The sequence below is a fragment of the Eleginops maclovinus genome, chromosome 20, assembly GCF_036324505.1.
Source record: "Eleginops maclovinus isolate JMC-PN-2008 ecotype Puerto Natales chromosome 20, JC_Emac_rtc_rv5, whole genome shotgun sequence".
Classification (NCBI taxonomy): Eukaryota; Metazoa; Chordata; class Actinopteri; order Perciformes; family Eleginopidae; genus Eleginops; species Eleginops maclovinus.
The window spans coordinates 19,961,823-19,978,854 of NC_086368.1; the positions used below are offsets into that span (position 1 = coordinate 19,961,823).

The window sequence follows — 17,032 nt, forward strand, 5'->3', positions numbered from 1 at the left end:
ACGCAAGGGACCTGCGCGCTCCCCTTTCGTCTGCAGGGGGCGCGCACTAATCCCTGGTTCATACTGTGGGTTTGATTTACCATTACTCGATGAATTATTTAACACTAATTTAATGGATACACTTATCTTAACCTCCTGAAGATTCGTTATTTTTACAGTTTTACCACATTGGCACAAGGTATTTACTCTAAATGTAATCATAAATGTTATAATCTTATGGAGCGACCTGTATGGAATAGAATGGAAAAAGATGCCAAAACCTCAAATGGAGACTTTGTGGAGTGATACTAGAGACTGGATTAAGAGGTATGACATAAAAAACATAATAATAATAAATGCTGATTTCGTTTTACTAAAAATGTTTTATGGAAAGATATTGAAGAGCATTGTTTTACACAAACTACATTTTAAATTGTAAAATCAGTTATTATATGAAGAGTTAACAGAAGAGTTAACATTTTATACACAACAAATAATTAATTAAATTGACGTGTAAGTATGAAACTGGACTGATTTTTAAGTGGGCCTATAGCTTGTTTTTAGTATCGCCTTGATGTGGAGAAGTCAGGTGATGAAAACACAAAGTAAGATTTGTTTGTGTAGGCTAGTAGCAGGAAAGTTGTCAAAGTTTCCACTTTGCCAAGAGCACGTCATATGAGCTGCATGAAACCACTAGAAAGTTCTGCGACTCCCCTTAGCTTAACCTAAAAAGCCCCTGGCCAGAGGACACCCACATCCCTCCCACGCAGACTGAGCAGAGAACTTTATATTTCATTCTTGTACTTTGCTGTGTCACAACAGCCCCCTTTTGTGTTTTGCTAGAGACCTTATATTTTCTCGGCTTAGCTTATCTCATCAAATGAATTGTGAAAGGTAGTTGAACTGTAAATGATACTGTTGTCACACAGGACCTTATTTAATTTTTGACATTGCCACTGTAAACTCACAAGAGGGAACTTGAAATGATTTTACTTTCAATTTTCAGCCTGCATTGCTTCATCACGTGAGATAACATTCTTTCTACATACAGAATACAAATAACAAACATGAGTTTTAAAATATGACTAAAAAGGTTTAGAAATTAATTTAAAATGTATTTTTCGATTTGTGTACATCAGCTGTGACCCCTTTAGAAACAAATAACACACACTGGGACTTCCCCACCATTTGACCCACACTGCTTATGTCATTTCATTCTCTTAATTTGCTGTGCTGGACTTTGTATACTTCCGTTTAAAATGTGGTGAGTGTAGAGTTTCCCTGGTTTTGTTTCTTCTCTTTTACACTGAAACCTACGTTAAAATATAAAATAATAACTTATAAGAAACATCAACATAAAAAGAGACAAATGTCAGAATAAAAATACAGTGCTGAGTGCTTGAAATGGTGGCCACCAATGACGTAATAAGTCACATGAAACCATTTGAATGATCAACCATTATAAAGACAGCACACATCTCAAGCCTTCAAAGTACAGAAACAGAGATATGGTGTCAGTCTGGGTAAAACACTTCTCCAGATCCTGCAGTGCTTCTTCTGAGGGACAAAGAAGAAACACGGCCTTAGAAAAGTACTCTATTAGCTGACTTTGCATTCACTTTGCTTTATCCTGATGGCCCATCGCTGTGTTAGCCTATTAAAAATACAAAAACACTAAATGCATTAATGAGGTTTGTATTGAGCTGCTGTACTCATTTGCCAGCCACACACACACACACATAAACACAACCCCACACACACACTAAAAACCCATCAGTGGCATTTCCTCCTCCTCCTCCTCCATTCTGTGCATCTTATCTCTAAATTGAGATTCACATTTTGATCGATTGTCTTCGCCTGCTTCCTGTCCATACAGAATGACCTTGAAAGAAAAATCAATGCATTGTCCATAACTGTTGATGAGTGGGAGTTTATATGCAGTGTTTGCCAGAGTGTGTGTGTGTATGTGTGTGTGTGCGTGTGCATGTGTGTGTGTTTGTGAATTAAGATGAGGCACTTTTGTCACAGAGTAGAAGGTCTGGCCAAGCTCGACTCTGCAGGGTTCACTGCTCCCAGACTGTAGGAGAAGACAAATAGAAACCATCAACATCATCCTTCCTCACTTGGGGTATATGGGGCTGTGAGTTTCCATAGAGAAAGGATGTTGCTCAACTCACCTCTCAATAATGCTGTTGTTGTGATGTAGCTCCCTTACCAAAATCTCCATTTCATGCTTTAGATGGTGCATGCTAGAAAAAGAAGGAAGATATTTCATTAGGGCAAGCGTCTCAATCTTGCAAGCACACACACACTCACAAAATCACACACCTATTGACCATCTGGTTCTTGTCTCTAGGTGCAACTTCAGGCTGTGGTCCTGTCCCCATGGACTGCAGAGTGGAAAGGATTCTGTCCAGAACCTGAGGAGGACAGATGAGACAATCACTAACACGACCACTGAACTAATAATGATAAACATCAGATAACCATTTTGTTTTATGTTACAATATTTGATATTAATTGCACAGAACGTGAAATGCTGACCTTATTTTGCCGCTGCTCACTCATCTCCAGGTCTGCCAACAAGCCAGTGGAGAAAGAGCCAAAGTCCTGGAGTCGGGTATGCATTTCCAGCAACACACTGCAAATACAGAAGAGTCACTTCATTGAGCCAAAGTCACCATCCTTGCAACAGGTTAAAGGTCAAAGCAGAGGAGAAATCCAATGTAAAGGTATTTTGTAGTGTAAATGTGTTAGTGTAGAAGATGTGTTGATAGATAATCTGGATGATAAATACAAATATCCTTTCTAAACAAAGGAGAAAAACTAAAAAAGGTCAATCAGTTGAGTGCAGATCTCTGCCAGGCATCCCTCCTCCTCCCCCTGAACAAAGAAGAGTTGGATGTCCGTCAATCGTCCCTTTCACGTCCCTTACAGTCAAGGTGGCAGCAAAGATTACACAAATGTGCTTTTATCCATCACGCTTTGTACCTTCCTTTAGAGCATTGTAATGTTACGAGTGTCAAATTCATCTGCAGATGCTCCAGTTCAAAATAAGACCAAATCTTTCTTTGTGTCAGTTTGGATTGCTTTATCTGAATAAAATAAAAAAGTACATTTTGTCCTTTATAATGTTAGTATCACTTCCAAAACAGGTGTAGTGTGAAGATTTACAATGAAGACTACCAATTTACGCAGTCAGAAGAAATTAGGAATAGCAAAGCCCTACTGTCCTTATCTTCATATGGGCCTCTACCAAATGTGGCTATGTTTGTCTAGTAAACACTTGTGTCATTGGTAATAAAAAGTTGTAGTGGTTGTGAGCTGAAATGTATCTGCTGATTGTTTGGAGTGTGAAATTGACCCAAGAGTCGGCTCTGACCTGCTCCATGTCCTCGTTGAGGCCAACAGCTCTTTGTATCTCTGTACGCAGTCGTCTCTAAAGAGAGATTTCACTCGCTTAATGTGGGCCGACAGGTGCAGTCTGGGACGGAAGAGTGACAAGTAGATTACAGGAGAGCTCAGAATAACATCCTTCACAGGTAGGGTGAGCCGGACACCACATACTTACTTCTCAAACTTGTGGATTTGCTCGTCGTTGTACGCCAACTCTGTGGTGAGATACAGAAAACAGTAAGGTGAACATGTACAAAAAGAGAAATAAAGTATATCCCAAAAATGTCACCACATACTGCCAGTCATTCTGTCTTTGCGGTAATGCTGATAAATTGCCATTATCTTCTGCAGCAGCATCTCCATCTTCTGACAGCTGTGAGAGGCAAGAGGTTAAAGGTCAAACACCACAAACCCATGAGGCCACTGTAAGGCATTGTGCCTGCTCCCCCGAGCTCACACAAATGTTTTTAATGGTACAATTTACAAAAAAGAAAAAAATATTCTGCTTTTTATGGTTAACTTTTGCAATAATCACACAGGTAAATTAACATATTGTTTTAAATACAAAAGAAAAAAACTGTGAGTGAATAGCCATGGCATTAAAAGGAAGTGCCAAATGAAAACAGATTTTAGTTTTAGTTGCTTGGCAATGTGGGAGTACCTCTTGTCACTGGCCAGCGTCTCTGCTAACTTGGCCTGTTCGATCTGCAGATGGTCCAGTCGGCTCTGAAACTCTTGGATACCGCCCGTGTAAATAGGCAGGTGCTCACGGACCTGGAGAAACGGCAACCACAGAAACAACAAATCACAAATCTGCCACAAAATGAATAGTATACAGGAGTTTCCATTTAGAGCGTTCCAAATAAAAGTGATTGGAGTCCAGTAATGTGCCACTTCAGTCTTCCCAGTCCTATTAAATAGTGAGGTTATCTATCACTACAAATGATGTGCAATCCTCCATTATATGTTGATTAATAAAGGAGTAATGGCATAACAAAAGGGGGAAAAAACACATCAGCCAGTAAAGCTGTGATACTTCTTCCTGACGGTACTTACCAGATGCAGCTTTTGCCTGCCGTCAGCTGAACCCTGGTTTTCAGCATCATAATGGCCTCTTAGAAAAACAAAGACACAATGGATATGGGGGGAGAGTGGGAGAAAAATAAGGAGGTTGTAGGTTGATATAGAATATGTGATTTGTCAATATATGACACCTATCAGAATCTACAACATGATAGCAGTTAGTAATACAGAGTAGTCTGACACCTACATCACAATGACTAGTTATATTTGCCTCTGCTGCTTTGTATCATAAAACATGTCATTTAAACACAAAGATGGACATTTCAACCCTCTAAGTGAGAGATCTCAGATGTATTTTACTTGCTCAACAGGTGTGGAGATAGACTCACAGTGTGCGAGTCCTGTGTTCTACATTGAGACAGGACTGCAGTCTGACGGTAATCATGGCGATACTGTGCATTGCTTCTTCACACTCCCTGCGCAGCCTCATCCTGAGAAACAGTGAGAGAGGAGGAAAAAATAGACGTGAGAAGAGCTTGATAAGGGTCATTACAGACAGCCAGTACATAACCTCAATGGCACATCAACCAGTGCATTAATGCGAGTGAGTGTCTCACATGTAGCTGTAGTATCCTTGCAGCAGCAGCTCTTGGTGCGTGTGCAGCAGCTTTACTATCCTCAGATACTGGTGGATCATTCCCACCATTACCTACAGAGAAGGGAAGGAGTAGAGGAGATCATAAATATTGTGTTGGATGCTTTTATTACATAAAATACAAATGTAAAGGAGCAGGAAGTTAGGCATTAGGATGGCAAATACAACAATGAAGCAGCAGTACCTTAGAGAAATTGTAGTCTGCCAAAACGTCAAACCTGGATGGGATGATTGGAGTCTCGGCTACAGAGCGGAGAATAAAAGCACACCAGAACAAATACATGACATATGGAATCACTGTAATATATGTCTGTGCCTGGGCTTGCACAAAGTATATGTGATAACTTTTTTTTTCAACCAACATTCATCTTTTGAAATATAATTTCTCCATATCTGGGATTGGCATTCACATAAATGTTACTAAACACATTTTGCATAAAACAGATCATTCACAAAGATGTGTGTGTGCTGCTGGAATACTCTTCGTATCAAAACTCTTTAATATCTCCCCTGGGGGATATCAGAGAATAAAGAAGAGGAACGCAGAGGCTTGAAAAAAACGTATCCTTTGTTGTCTCACGTTCTCTGACCGGCAGGCTGGTGTTCGCTTCAGGCCCGTAGCTGAGCAGGATGAGGGGCCGGGTAGGTGTAGTAGGCGGAAGGTTGACCACCTTCATGCTGCCCTCCAGAGGGAGGTCGTGACCCAGGTACAGCAGATGTTGCAGCTGAACTGCGATACCAGTCTGAGCCGCCACTTCCTCAAAGAATACAGACACCCTGAGAGGACCGAGGTGAGAGGGAGCATTATTTTCAAGTATTGTAGTAAACTCATAATCCTGCATTTTTACAAATATGAAGATGACCGTAACTTTTGACCAAAGAGCAATAATTTGAACATCCCACATCGCACTACCTCATCTATATCGATCCTTAAAGCCTGACCTGCTTTTGTACTCATTAAACAAAAACACCAAATGAACAGTGAAGCACATTTTTAAAAGGACTTGCATAGCTCTGCAGCTACAATCTTTGTGCAGCCTTGAAAATAAAGACCTGTAGCACCAATTACACCACCACCATTATTACCACTTTGAAGTTGGGACTAAATATTGAAGAAAATCAGCCGTTTGATACTTTAGTTTTGAATAAATAATATGACATTAGCAAGTTGTGGCATCCTTGTAATCTTTCCCATTTGATTTGTAGTGAAGTCTTCTACAAGGTAAACAGTCCTGTGAACTGTGGACTGATTCATATGTGTTTGATCAGAATAAGGTGTGTGAAGATACGCCTGTGCAGTCTTACGTGCTGTAGTGGTGTATGTACACACAATGTGCCATGGCCTGTTGCAGAGAGAAGAGGTGAACTGGCTGCCGCTGCAGGATGTCTGTGGTGGCTTTGAAGAACTGCTCAAAACCCCAACACCTGTCCTGGTCAGCCTCCACTATACCTGCGAGTACTGGAACCAGCTGTGCCGTCAGACCCCTACACACAGAGAGGGAGAGAAAGAGGTCAATGAAGACAAAGTAAGCAGAGTGTTCTCATTAAAGAGTGAGATGCATAAGTAAAAGCTCTTGATTTGGTGACATACTGTGAGAGCTGGCAGCTGTGAGGGAGGTGGTAGCCCCACTCTATTGGCCCGCCATCCATTCTCTGTACTCCAGCTATTGCTCCTGTTGGCTTCTCTGTAGTTATTTTGAACCTACAAAACAAAACACACAAGTAATGCTGAAGGGTCATCGATAGATGTTCATGTTCTTTCAGGTATCCCAGGATTCCTGAAGAAACAACAGCAGATCATCTTTTTTAATAAGCGGCAAACTAAGCGTTTGGAACAAATAAAATGGTTGCTGGGATCTTATTTAGACTATAAAAAAATATCAGTTACTGGTTTCATGGTGGTGCTCTTCTCAATATGTATCTTGGCTGGTGGAAAAGGAGCATTAGATAAGTTGTTAAAGACCAAACTAAATCACATAATGTCCAAATCATATGTTTTAAAAAACATGTAATAGAAAACTGGCAATAGAATTAAAAGGTAGAGTAGAGTGTGTGTGGTCTGTGATTTACTTTTGATACATCTAGTGTACTGACTTACATGGTGGGCTTGTTCCTGCGGGGTCCTCCATATGGTGTGAAGGGAAGACTCCCAGTGGCAGCATGGTAAAATGTCACACCAATACTCCACAGGTCTACGCTCACGCCATAGGACTTCTGATGAGGCTTACGCAGCACAGCACGTTCATACATGTCTGGGTGCTACGCAGTAAGAAGAGAAGTACAAGCACGTCAAATGTTGATACAAGTTCATCTAGTGTATTATTTAAGTGTCAAGTTAATGCAGTGTTCTGCCTTTACATGTATTCTATCCACAATTTAGTAGCAGGCACAATTGTATCAGTGCTTTTATGAATGGCTTTACACCCATTTGTCCACTAGAGTGCTACCAAGTCAATACAGTCACTATCACACCTTATTGACACATGATAATGTTCACATTAAGCTAGGAGGGGATTTAAATGTAATGGTAGAGATCGTAACAAATCAAATACAACACATAGATATTCAGTATTTAGAAGGATGGCCATCATTATATGGAGAAATGGGGCTTTTTTTAGCAGTAAAATTAACATGATTTTATTGGAAACGTGATTTCCTATAAGCAAAAAGCGAGACTATAAAAAGAAAAAACCTAACAATTTTATACTGATTGCATCCTTGAGGAATTGAATTACTAACTATACATATATTATCTTTTCACGATAACAAGCTATTACTACAACAGTAAAAGAGATGCTGTTTCTGCAACCAGACCTCTGAGAAAAACCGCACTGAATGATCTTTATACATATAGTTATTTATATGTATACAGTTTTTGGATAGATGCAAAAATCTTGACCCAAACACACACTGGATTTTGTTTTTATCCTGGGCTTTAGGTGTGGTGACTTCCTCAGCAATCGTCCCCTCCACTGAGGCAGTAAAAGACATGTCTGTTAATAACAAACTGAATAACATCTGCCCAACTCTTAAAGGCAAAATTAATGAAATATGAGTGGAACTTATGATATACGAGAACTCTGAACACCACATGGTGAAGAAAAAATACAAAAACACAACTGCTGCGACATCAAGGGGTTTAGGAAAATGTCATGTCTTGTGGGCTGTTCAGGGTGTATGAAAAACATGTAAAAGAACTTCAAAAAAATGTGGTTTTCTTGATCTGAGACTGAAATAGGCCAACATTTCTGTCAAACGATTTTCCCACATTCTGAAAGACCTTTTAACCTATCACTTATATCGTCAATGTAATTAATTGTTACTATATTCTGTACATTTTCTATTTGAGTGAATTTAAAAATATTTATTTTGAGCATTGTGCAGCATAGACGGAGGCATGAGCTCATCCATTTTCTCAAAGTTAGGCTTAATATGACCACATAGCACTGAACATAGGATAACTAAGTTTATTATGTGATTGTAATCTTACCAGATATTCTTCAGTCCCATAAATAGACACAAACTTCTCATCATCTTCCAGCTCTCTTGCTGCTCCAAAGTCTGTCAGCTTGTAAATCGACTTGCCGTCCTCCCCAACCTGCCGCATGATGTTGCCTGGCTTAATGTCCCGGTGTACCACCCCCTTTTCCCGCAGGTGGTTCATCCCCTGCACTGAAGAAAGGAAAGGGAGGAACACTTCAGTTTAAATGTATGAAATTATTTAGAATCAGAGAGATATATACCCACCTACACACTGCAAAACTGTGAGGAACTCTGTTTCAGGCAGGCCAAAGGCGTTTTCTGACTCCTCAAGCAGGCTGAGCAGACTTCCTCCAGAACAATACTCCATCACCAGCACCTTCTGTTTCGAGGGCAGCTGGAGAAAGAGATAGTGAGGGAAAGACAGACAAAGAGACACAGAGAGAAGACAGCTGAATTTCCTTTTACATTGTAAATATAAGGAAAACTTAATTCACCAGGGGTACGAAATGCCTTCCTTATCCCATGTTCTAATTTCATTTGCAACAAAACTGCAGCCCTGGATCTGTTTTCCTCCACACAGTAGCCTTACCTCTTCCACAGCGAACAGCCTGACAATATTGCTGTGGTTAAGCTTCCTCAGCATCTCAAACTCTCTCATCTGGACCTCATGGGGACGGTTGTAGCTCACCATGTTAAACACCTTGACTGCCACCAGCTCACCAGATTTCTGCACACAGACACACACAATCCTGTTACTTCAGTTAGGCACGTCACGACACCATAACAGACCGGCAAAGACATCAGCACTGCAACCACAACCTTTACTTATCGCACATCCTGCTGCTGTTTTAGGCCGATAAGTAGGCTGAAACAACTTGACGGTGTACCTTAGGATTAAAAAATTAAAAAACATTCACAGTGACTGTGGCTACCTTGTTGCGTGCCTTGAAAACACTGGCAGTAGCTCCTTGGCCAAGGACGTCCTGTAAAGACCACAGGTAGTTTGTGGTACTGGCCGTCATCCCCGACATGCTGGGAGTATAAGACAGAGACAGTGTTGTTTAAAATATTAACAGAGACAAGAACTAATTGTCTTTGCATTCTTAGGGTGATAAAACCCTTAAAAATGTATTATTGTTAAATCCAGAACAAAGTATCCACATACTATCTGTTAATAAGCTTAGTGGGTAAGCATAACAATACATTTTCAAATAAATCACAAGTCTAAGTTATCACAGACACACTAACTTCCTCACCTTAAAGATATATTAACAGGCATCCAGTGGTGGAGGAAGTATTCAGGTAACACCTAACTTTAAAAATACTCTGCTATCTAAAAGTCAAGCATTTAAAATACAACTTAACAGAGAAAAGCCTCATTGTATTTCTATTAGAGATGTTAACAGTTAACCAAGGGTTGAGCAAGTATTCAGGTATTACCAAACTTTACAAATACTTTGCCATGTGAAAGTCACGCATTTACAATCAAGCATGAATTAGCATTAGAATAAACCAAAAGTTACGTCACATAATCTTAATCCATAGTAATACATCATATTACAATTTGACTGTATCTACAAAGTATCAAGTAACTAATAAATATGACGTTTATTCATTTAAGGAAAAGTAGCTATACTACTACAGTATAAAATACTCAGTGACAAGAAAAAATCCTGCATTCAGAATCGTACTTAGGTAAAGGTATAAAAGTGTTAGCAACAAATACTTCAAGTAATAATAGTACAAGTAATCATTTCCTGGCCATTTTTAAGCACCAGATTTATTTGAATTATTTTTGATCTATTTATTGTTGCATAACTTTGTTCATCACTTCAATGTTGCACTTGGTAAAAATGAGAGGTTATTTTAATGACTTCATACACTTCTTAACCTATACAAATATATTATAATATGTGTCGATTAAAAAGTAACTAGTAACTAAATGTGTTTAAGAGTAAAAGGTACATTTTTCTACACTATGTAATAGTGTAAAAGTATAAAGTAGCATAAAAGGAAAGTAAGGAGTACCTCAATTGTATACCTATGTCCACTACTTAAGTATATTTACTTAGTTACATTACAACTGTAATGTTAGTGATAAGTATATTTACTTCTGCAATGTAGTGTGTAAGTTTGGAAGGGCTTAACGCGGAAATACTTAGTTCAAATTCCTCAGTTGTAGAGTAGGCTACTTGAATACTATACATTTTACAGCTGCAGGTAACTTCAGTTAGCTAGTTACAGTATGCTCTGATTACTTTTGTTAGTTAACAGAAAGCCAGCTCACGTTAGTTGTCTGTGTATTTAACAACAATTCAGTAATAACTCATTCTTTTGGAAATACATACGCTGGTAATAATTGAGCTGTTCAGACAACTATTGTGCAAGTTCACTTAAAACATGTTAGCAGCATTGTTAGCTTACCTAAACAGCTGCCGCAGTTGCCTGTGCAGTAACCTGATCTCGGTAAATCTGAGTCGCCAATTTCATCTACCAGCATAAACCTTTCCGTGGAATGTGGCGTCAAAATAAACGCGAGTCTTGTAAAAATCCGATCAAACTGGTCGGTCGTACGTACGGTAAATCCAATTTGCTTGACAAACAAAACACGCCTACATATGTAACTTTTTCCGTAATGTGACATCCTGCTGACTGAGCAGGTACGGTTTAGAGGACCTGCAGCTGAAGAGTTTCCTGTTATTTCCTTCTTACGTTGATCTAAAGGGTTCATCAGATCCCTCAAAGTCTGGCAGCAGTTGTGAATGATTTAGGAAGTGCGGACTTCACACCGGATACCTCTATTCATAATGGTGGCGGAAATAAAGTGCAGAGTTGAAAGTTTCGTCCTCAGTCTGATCTTCCTTGACAGTCAATGAGAGATTATAATGAGCAAAATGTTTAAAAATGTCTTTCTTTGGGACATTATTTATAAGGCGTAAAGTATAATTGTTTTCTCAACCTGAGACAATGTTTTTGCCCGAGAAAAGAGAGGTAAGACAGGGCAGCTATAAGATACATGTTGTACACTTCCATGTTACAGGGAAACGTTGGACTTTCCACCGTACTATATTTATACTTATCTGACAGACAGACAGCACATTTTGTTGAGCCTGTGATGACTATTTGGAGTTCATCCCCTTTGTGCACTCAGTTTTATCAATCTGCAAATGTGATTTAATAGGTAAAGTTACCATGAGTGCTGTCCTCAGTTTGTTTGTGTGTCACTTCTTTCCTGAGAGGCTTTGCATGTAGATGTTCTGTTAGAGGGGAGCTCCACCAAGTTCAGCTTACTGAACATGAAGGCGTACTACAAGTATGTCTTCCAAAAGTATGAAATAAAAAACCCATATGATGTCATTAGGGCTATCATTTATTGACCCTTGTTTCGTTTTTGTTTTAAAGATGGCTCATAACAATATTCCAAATGTATGTAAAGGCAATGCTAGACGATTTGAGTACCCCTTCTACCTCTGCTTTGTTTGAAGTTGCACAGCTTTTATTTCCATTTTTTCCAATAGGAATCCTTCAGTTTGTGCTTCATTTGTTTTTTCTTGCTGTACATTCTTCATCTCTATCATCATGCTTTATAATTACTGCACCAAATTGGGACAGGCAGATTGTATTGTATATCAGTATATCTATGACTAGTTGTATTAATGTTTTTAATGGAAGATTTTCTGAAATCAAATGTTTCATCTTTATTTGTAACAGACATCAAAGATTCAAAACTCTTTATAGCAAGCAATGTTTATTAAAAAACAGATCTAATACAAGAACTACACATAGAATTATATAAGGCCTATTTGATTAAACTACTATTGCTATTACTGTACAATATTGTACCAAAAAAGAGTGTACCTCTGTAATGTACAACATTGTATATACAAAGTACATCTGAACACAGGATTCTCCAGTAATACAGAGACAACTATAAATAGATTTGACATTACAGTCATTTTTTTAGTTCTGCTGTTTTCAAATGGACACAAAAATGCATATTTAACAATATTCAATTCTGACAAATCATCCCCACACAGTTAGTCCACACGCAAGCCAAGTTGTTCAAGTGCACCATGATTGATTTTAAGATCGAAGAGGGTCCCAGCTCCCCATAACGGAAAGCCGGGACAAAACACAGCAACCAACCACATGCATATATGTATGTGTGAGAGCGTGTGTGCTGATAGGGCAAACACACACTGTCACATTCCCTCCAGTTGTTCTGATGAGGTAAGAGCAACACAAATACACCAGGTATTACACGAACAGTATACAGAGATACAAAATAAACCTTAACAAGTATAATTCATTACCTGGTAGAGGGCATACACAAATGCAGTATGTGCTGTATTTCTGGGAGAAGGGGAACAGGCGTGATAGAGGGGAATTTGTGGTAAAATGAGATCAATACTGTTTCAAGAAAAGGCATTATGTTTAGCCATTTGTCCAAGTCAAGTTTACAAAATGATCATCATCATCAGATGTAATTTGGCAAAAGGTACATTTTAGCAGATAATATATTTATATAAAAAACAATTTTTGGATTCTGATCTTCTTTTCCTAATTCTGGCAGCCAAGACAACCTTTTTTTTTTTCCAGTCACATGTACATAATGATTATTGTTTTAGGACTAAAGCTGCTGGTACTCCATAATATGGGAGAAGCATTTTTTAGACAGATGCTGTTGGGAGGCATCCATTTGTAATGGGTGAGGCAAGGGGTGGGAGGTGAGGTGCATACATACTAATACACATCCACGCATGCTCACATAGGCACACACCCAGACAGATACACAGTTCAACATTTTTTTTTCATTACAGATTCTGAGCATTAATTAACAACTGGAAACAAAAAAGTCATAACAAAAACAAAACATTTTCTGCTTAAGAGCCAATTGGATGAGGTGGTTGGTTGTGCTTCTATGTAAAAACACACTCAAGAGGATCCTCAGCTCCATGCTTCCAGTTATCATCATGATTAATTAAAACATACATACACACCATTATAATAATATAACCCTTTTTACTGTTAAGTATATAGTTAAAGGAGCAAGCTGTGATTTTGTTTGAAGTCATCCCGTGGCTGGTACTGCTGATATATAAGCTGCCAGCTCGCCATAGTGGCTGCTCTCTATGGCCCCAGCATGCAAGGTAAACCTGAAAGGCGTTTTTAGCTGCCACAAAACACCAACACACACACATTTGGAGGGAATGTGTGTGTATGTGTACAGTCCAACATTATCTATAAAAATGCTGTGTTTCAGTGGTCCCCTACACACATCATAGAGCTGCAGGAGAGAAGCAGCGTAATGCCTCAAACTACCAGCTTTTATCATCTGTATTGCTATATGTGTATTTAGAATTACTAGTGGCCATGTCAGGCTTTGGAGAACACGGCTCCTGTTGTGACAAGTACTGAACAGTAATTTTAAAAAAAAGAGAAAATCACCAACATATCAAACACTTGAGGAAGAGATAAAATAAACCCCTGGATCACACGACTTACACTGATATTTGGCCCAGTTTTCTTTCCTTTCATCATCTCAAAAGACCACCTTCATCTCCAGTCTTCCACTTCTGAAGCAGCAGGTCAGTGTGTTTGATTTCTACACAGAGCGAGAGCTTAGCATTTCACAGTCTATTCTCGGGAATCAAACGCTCCCTTCCAGTCCGCTAGTCATGGGTCAATAAAAAGAAAAGAAAAAATGTCTTTACAAAAATCTAACAGTGCTTTTTGTTCCTCACTTAGATCTGTATGTAAAGGCAAGTTACACTCCTGCACGCCCACTCAAACACAATTCTCAAACATCACAAACTAGTGTATGTAATCTGTAGGTGTCCGTCCTGAGTCCTGTTCCCTTGTGAATAATGTTTTAAATCCAGTGATGCCTGGGATCTCTGCGATGGCAAAAGAAGTGTCTTTTTTTTCTCGTATTAACACCCTCTGATAGTTGACCTGCAGTAAGCAGAGCTGCCAGGAAACGGTTGAAAAAATTCTTGACACTCAAAGGGAACAAGGCGTTTTAGAAACTCCCCTGGACACCAGGAAGTGAATGCTACACATGAGTAGTGGGTTAGGTCTTGTGTCAATCAAATGAAGTGCTTTCTGCATCTGCTTGTAGAAGAACTGTAAGAAATCTAGGAGTTTGTAAGATTCATTATCATGGGTCGGATTGGGATGTCCTAAGCTGGGCAGGATTTGTCATTAGACTGGGGTGAAGGTGGAGGAGGAGGGGTGTGAGGGAGCGAGTGGCTTGTAAGTGGAGGAGGAGGAGTAGGGGGCACAGTGGAGGTTGGGGAACCCATGGCTGGACTGCCGCTTCCACTCTTTGGGAACACCACCGGCTTGGGCCTTGTTGCTGGAGGGCGCAGCTCTCTGAAGGAAGGTACAGATGAGGAGAGGGAGGAAGAGGAGAGAGAGGGGGAGGTGGCAGAGGGCAGGGGGCTCCGCGGCTGGCTCTTGGCCGGGCGGAAGGAGGAGGGCACGTCGCTAGCGGAGGAGGCGCTGCGCTGTAGCGGGTGTGCATGTGAGGAAGCCCCCTCACTGTCCCGTAACAGACGGGAGTGAAGTGGACTGGAGGGCTCCGAGGCTCCTCCTCCTCCCCCTCCTCCTCCTCCACACACACCTTTCAGCTGCTCCAGGGTGTCCAGCACCACGTCCGGTGCGTGTGTATGTTTCGAGGTGCTCTGCCTCTCCAATTTACTGAGCTCACTCAGCGCTGAGGTCATCGTAGCCTCAATGTCCTGAGACAGACAGGAAAATAAATATTACCTTGTGCATTCAAACACCCAACGTAACAGCTGTGGATGAAAGTAATCCGAAGCGGTACCTGTGAGCTGTGCTCCACCTGGGCGAAGACCTCAGGGTCCAGCGGTCTGTGGTTGCTGAAGCTCTTGGAGCGGCCTGCTGAAGAAGTCTTGCGTAGCTGTGGACTCTCCACCTAAAATGTTCATAATGTCCACAATTAGAGGCTTACCAAAATTAAAAAGGTACATTCACTACGATGACATAACCTTGAATTTTTTTAAGGGAAAGAGACAATAATTGATGAATTATGTTTAACAGCATAACTGTATGAAAAATCATCTAACACAATTTGTACAGTTTAATCCTGGTGTGATTAAACCAGTCATATGCTTTCTATTTCATAACAACAAACTCAGAAGAGGTGAAAAAGGTAACATAATGGAAAACCAACCCCTGTAGCGGGTCTCGGGGTATCAAAAACCTCTGAAGCTGTCCAGGAAATAATTTTGCTAAAATATTACTGAATTTCTAGAATCTTTCTTTTAAAATATAAGCAACTCTCTTTTTTACTTGGCTGCGATATGACATCTTTAGAGAGATGCGGAGTTGCGGATGACTTGGCTCAGGTCAGAAGCAAAGAGTCTGTCCTTGAAATGTGTGGAGACAAAGGTAAAGAAGCTTCTGCCACTCAAGTGAAGGCCTTGATTGCTAAAGTGCACTCTGCCGGTAGAGCAGGTGGATTTACATGGTGAAATGGATCTTGCCGCACTCCAAGATAGTGACAAAATCACTTGTCGATCCCCTCTACAAAGCACACCACGAAGGGGAACAGGCCTAAGATTGTCAGAGCAACTGCTTTTGTACCATATGCCACCATGCTGAGAAAAGGCGCTTCCGTGGAGTGTTCAGGTGGTGGATGACCACTCAAGCTGACAGCCACAGTTAAAGGCTGACCAGTGTCACCGACACACACACTGGAAGGCTTGGAGGACTGTCACTCGAACAATAACAGGTAAATAACAACTCTGGTCAAAAAGTTATTGAGTCAATGGAAAAGATCAATAAATGCTTTGATGTAATGAGTCATTTATGACACAGGGGGGTGCTGTTTACCGTGAAGAGATGAGAGGAAAACAAAGTTCTTGTTAAGAATTCAAAGTAACACAGGGCGAGTAATTGATCTACAAATAGTCCTTTTTGGAATGAAGGGTTTCTTTCATGTGTTGAAGGAAAGCTATAACATTACCTTGGTCTTGAGAGAGGAATGACGAGTGACTGAGTTGAGGATGCTGTGAGCGCTGACAGGTCGTTTGTCTCCGCTCTCTTTCACCAGAGCCCCACCAACAGGGAGGGAAGCGGTTCTCACCCCTCCTCCCCCTCCGCTGGGTCCTGGACTCGTACTTTCGCTCTCTGAGCCCCGGAACGATCTACGGATGCTGCCGGACTCCGGACGTTTCCTCAACCTGAATGATACAAATATTTTAATCATATTTCTTTTCCAAAAACAACAGCAAAAAAATAAAATAAATCTCATGGTTCTTACTTTCACATTAGTCATTTAAATTCTGGTGAAAATGATAGTTTATATACTATGAATAGTCTGCGACTCACTTGTTAAGGTTGGCCAGGTAGATGTCGGCCACATGAGCTCCAGTAGGAGAGGCAGCGCTGACTCTCGTAGAAACTCTCTCCTCCAGCAGCTCCTTGCTGTCCATATCAGGCTTTGGACTTCCCCTGCCCCCGTCAGGC

The 17,032-nt window shown here is 40.3% G+C and overlaps 2 protein-coding genes across 4 annotated transcripts in view; both read right to left on the reverse strand.

Moving 5' to 3' along the window:
• Positions 1–1,770: 1,770 nt before the first annotated feature.
• On the reverse strand, positions 1,771–11,284 carry ikbke (inhibitor of nuclear factor kappa B kinase subunit epsilon). Its single transcript, XM_063910086.1, has 21 exons — positions 10,961–11,284; positions 9,469–9,568; positions 9,126–9,263; positions 8,801–8,930; positions 8,544–8,725; positions 7,152–7,312; positions 6,645–6,755; positions 6,359–6,538; positions 5,634–5,830; positions 5,238–5,296; positions 5,016–5,107; positions 4,788–4,889; positions 4,432–4,489; positions 4,037–4,149; positions 3,672–3,748; positions 3,551–3,590; positions 3,362–3,463; positions 2,524–2,620; positions 2,308–2,399; positions 2,157–2,228; positions 1,771–2,056 (listed from the first exon to the last, which is right to left on the reverse strand). The coding sequence occupies exons 2-21, from the start codon at positions 9,565–9,567 to the stop codon at positions 2,002–2,004; spliced, it is 2,157 nt and encodes a 718-aa protein (XP_063766156.1). The 5' UTR covers position 9,568; positions 10,961–11,284; the 3' UTR covers positions 1,771–2,001.
• A 981-nt stretch (positions 11,285–12,265) lies between these two features.
• Positions 12,266–17,032, reverse strand: part of srgap2 (SLIT-ROBO Rho GTPase activating protein 2) — a 51,618-nt gene continuing 46,851 nt past the window's right edge. For all 3 annotated transcript variants that reach the window (XM_063910867.1, XM_063910866.1, XM_063910868.1), the window contains exons 20-23: positions 16,895–17,032; positions 16,530–16,746; positions 15,366–15,476; positions 12,266–15,279 (exon numbers count right to left, since the gene is read on the reverse strand). In XM_063910867.1, the coding sequence (XP_063766937.1) occupies positions 14,719–15,279; positions 15,366–15,476; positions 16,530–16,746; positions 16,895–17,032 (1,027 nt within the window). In that variant the 3' untranslated portion in view covers positions 12,266–14,718. The remainder of the gene's footprint in view (positions 15,280–15,365; positions 15,477–16,529; positions 16,747–16,894) is intronic.

Excerpts from the sequence above, each read along its gene's own strand:
- ikbke (XM_063910086.1), bottom strand. The coding sequence starts at position 9,567 with ATGTCGGGGATGACGGCCAGTACCACAAACTACCTGTGGTCTTTACAG. Across the intron at positions 5,297-5,633 it reads CAGCCTGCCGGTCAGAGAAC|CCGAGACTCCAATCATCCCA; the intron begins GTGAGACAACAA and ends TCCGCTCTGTAG. Across the intron at positions 3,591-3,671 it reads CAAAGACAGAATGACTGGCA|AGTTGGCGTACAACGACGAG; the intron begins GTATGTGGTGAC and ends ATCTCACCACAG.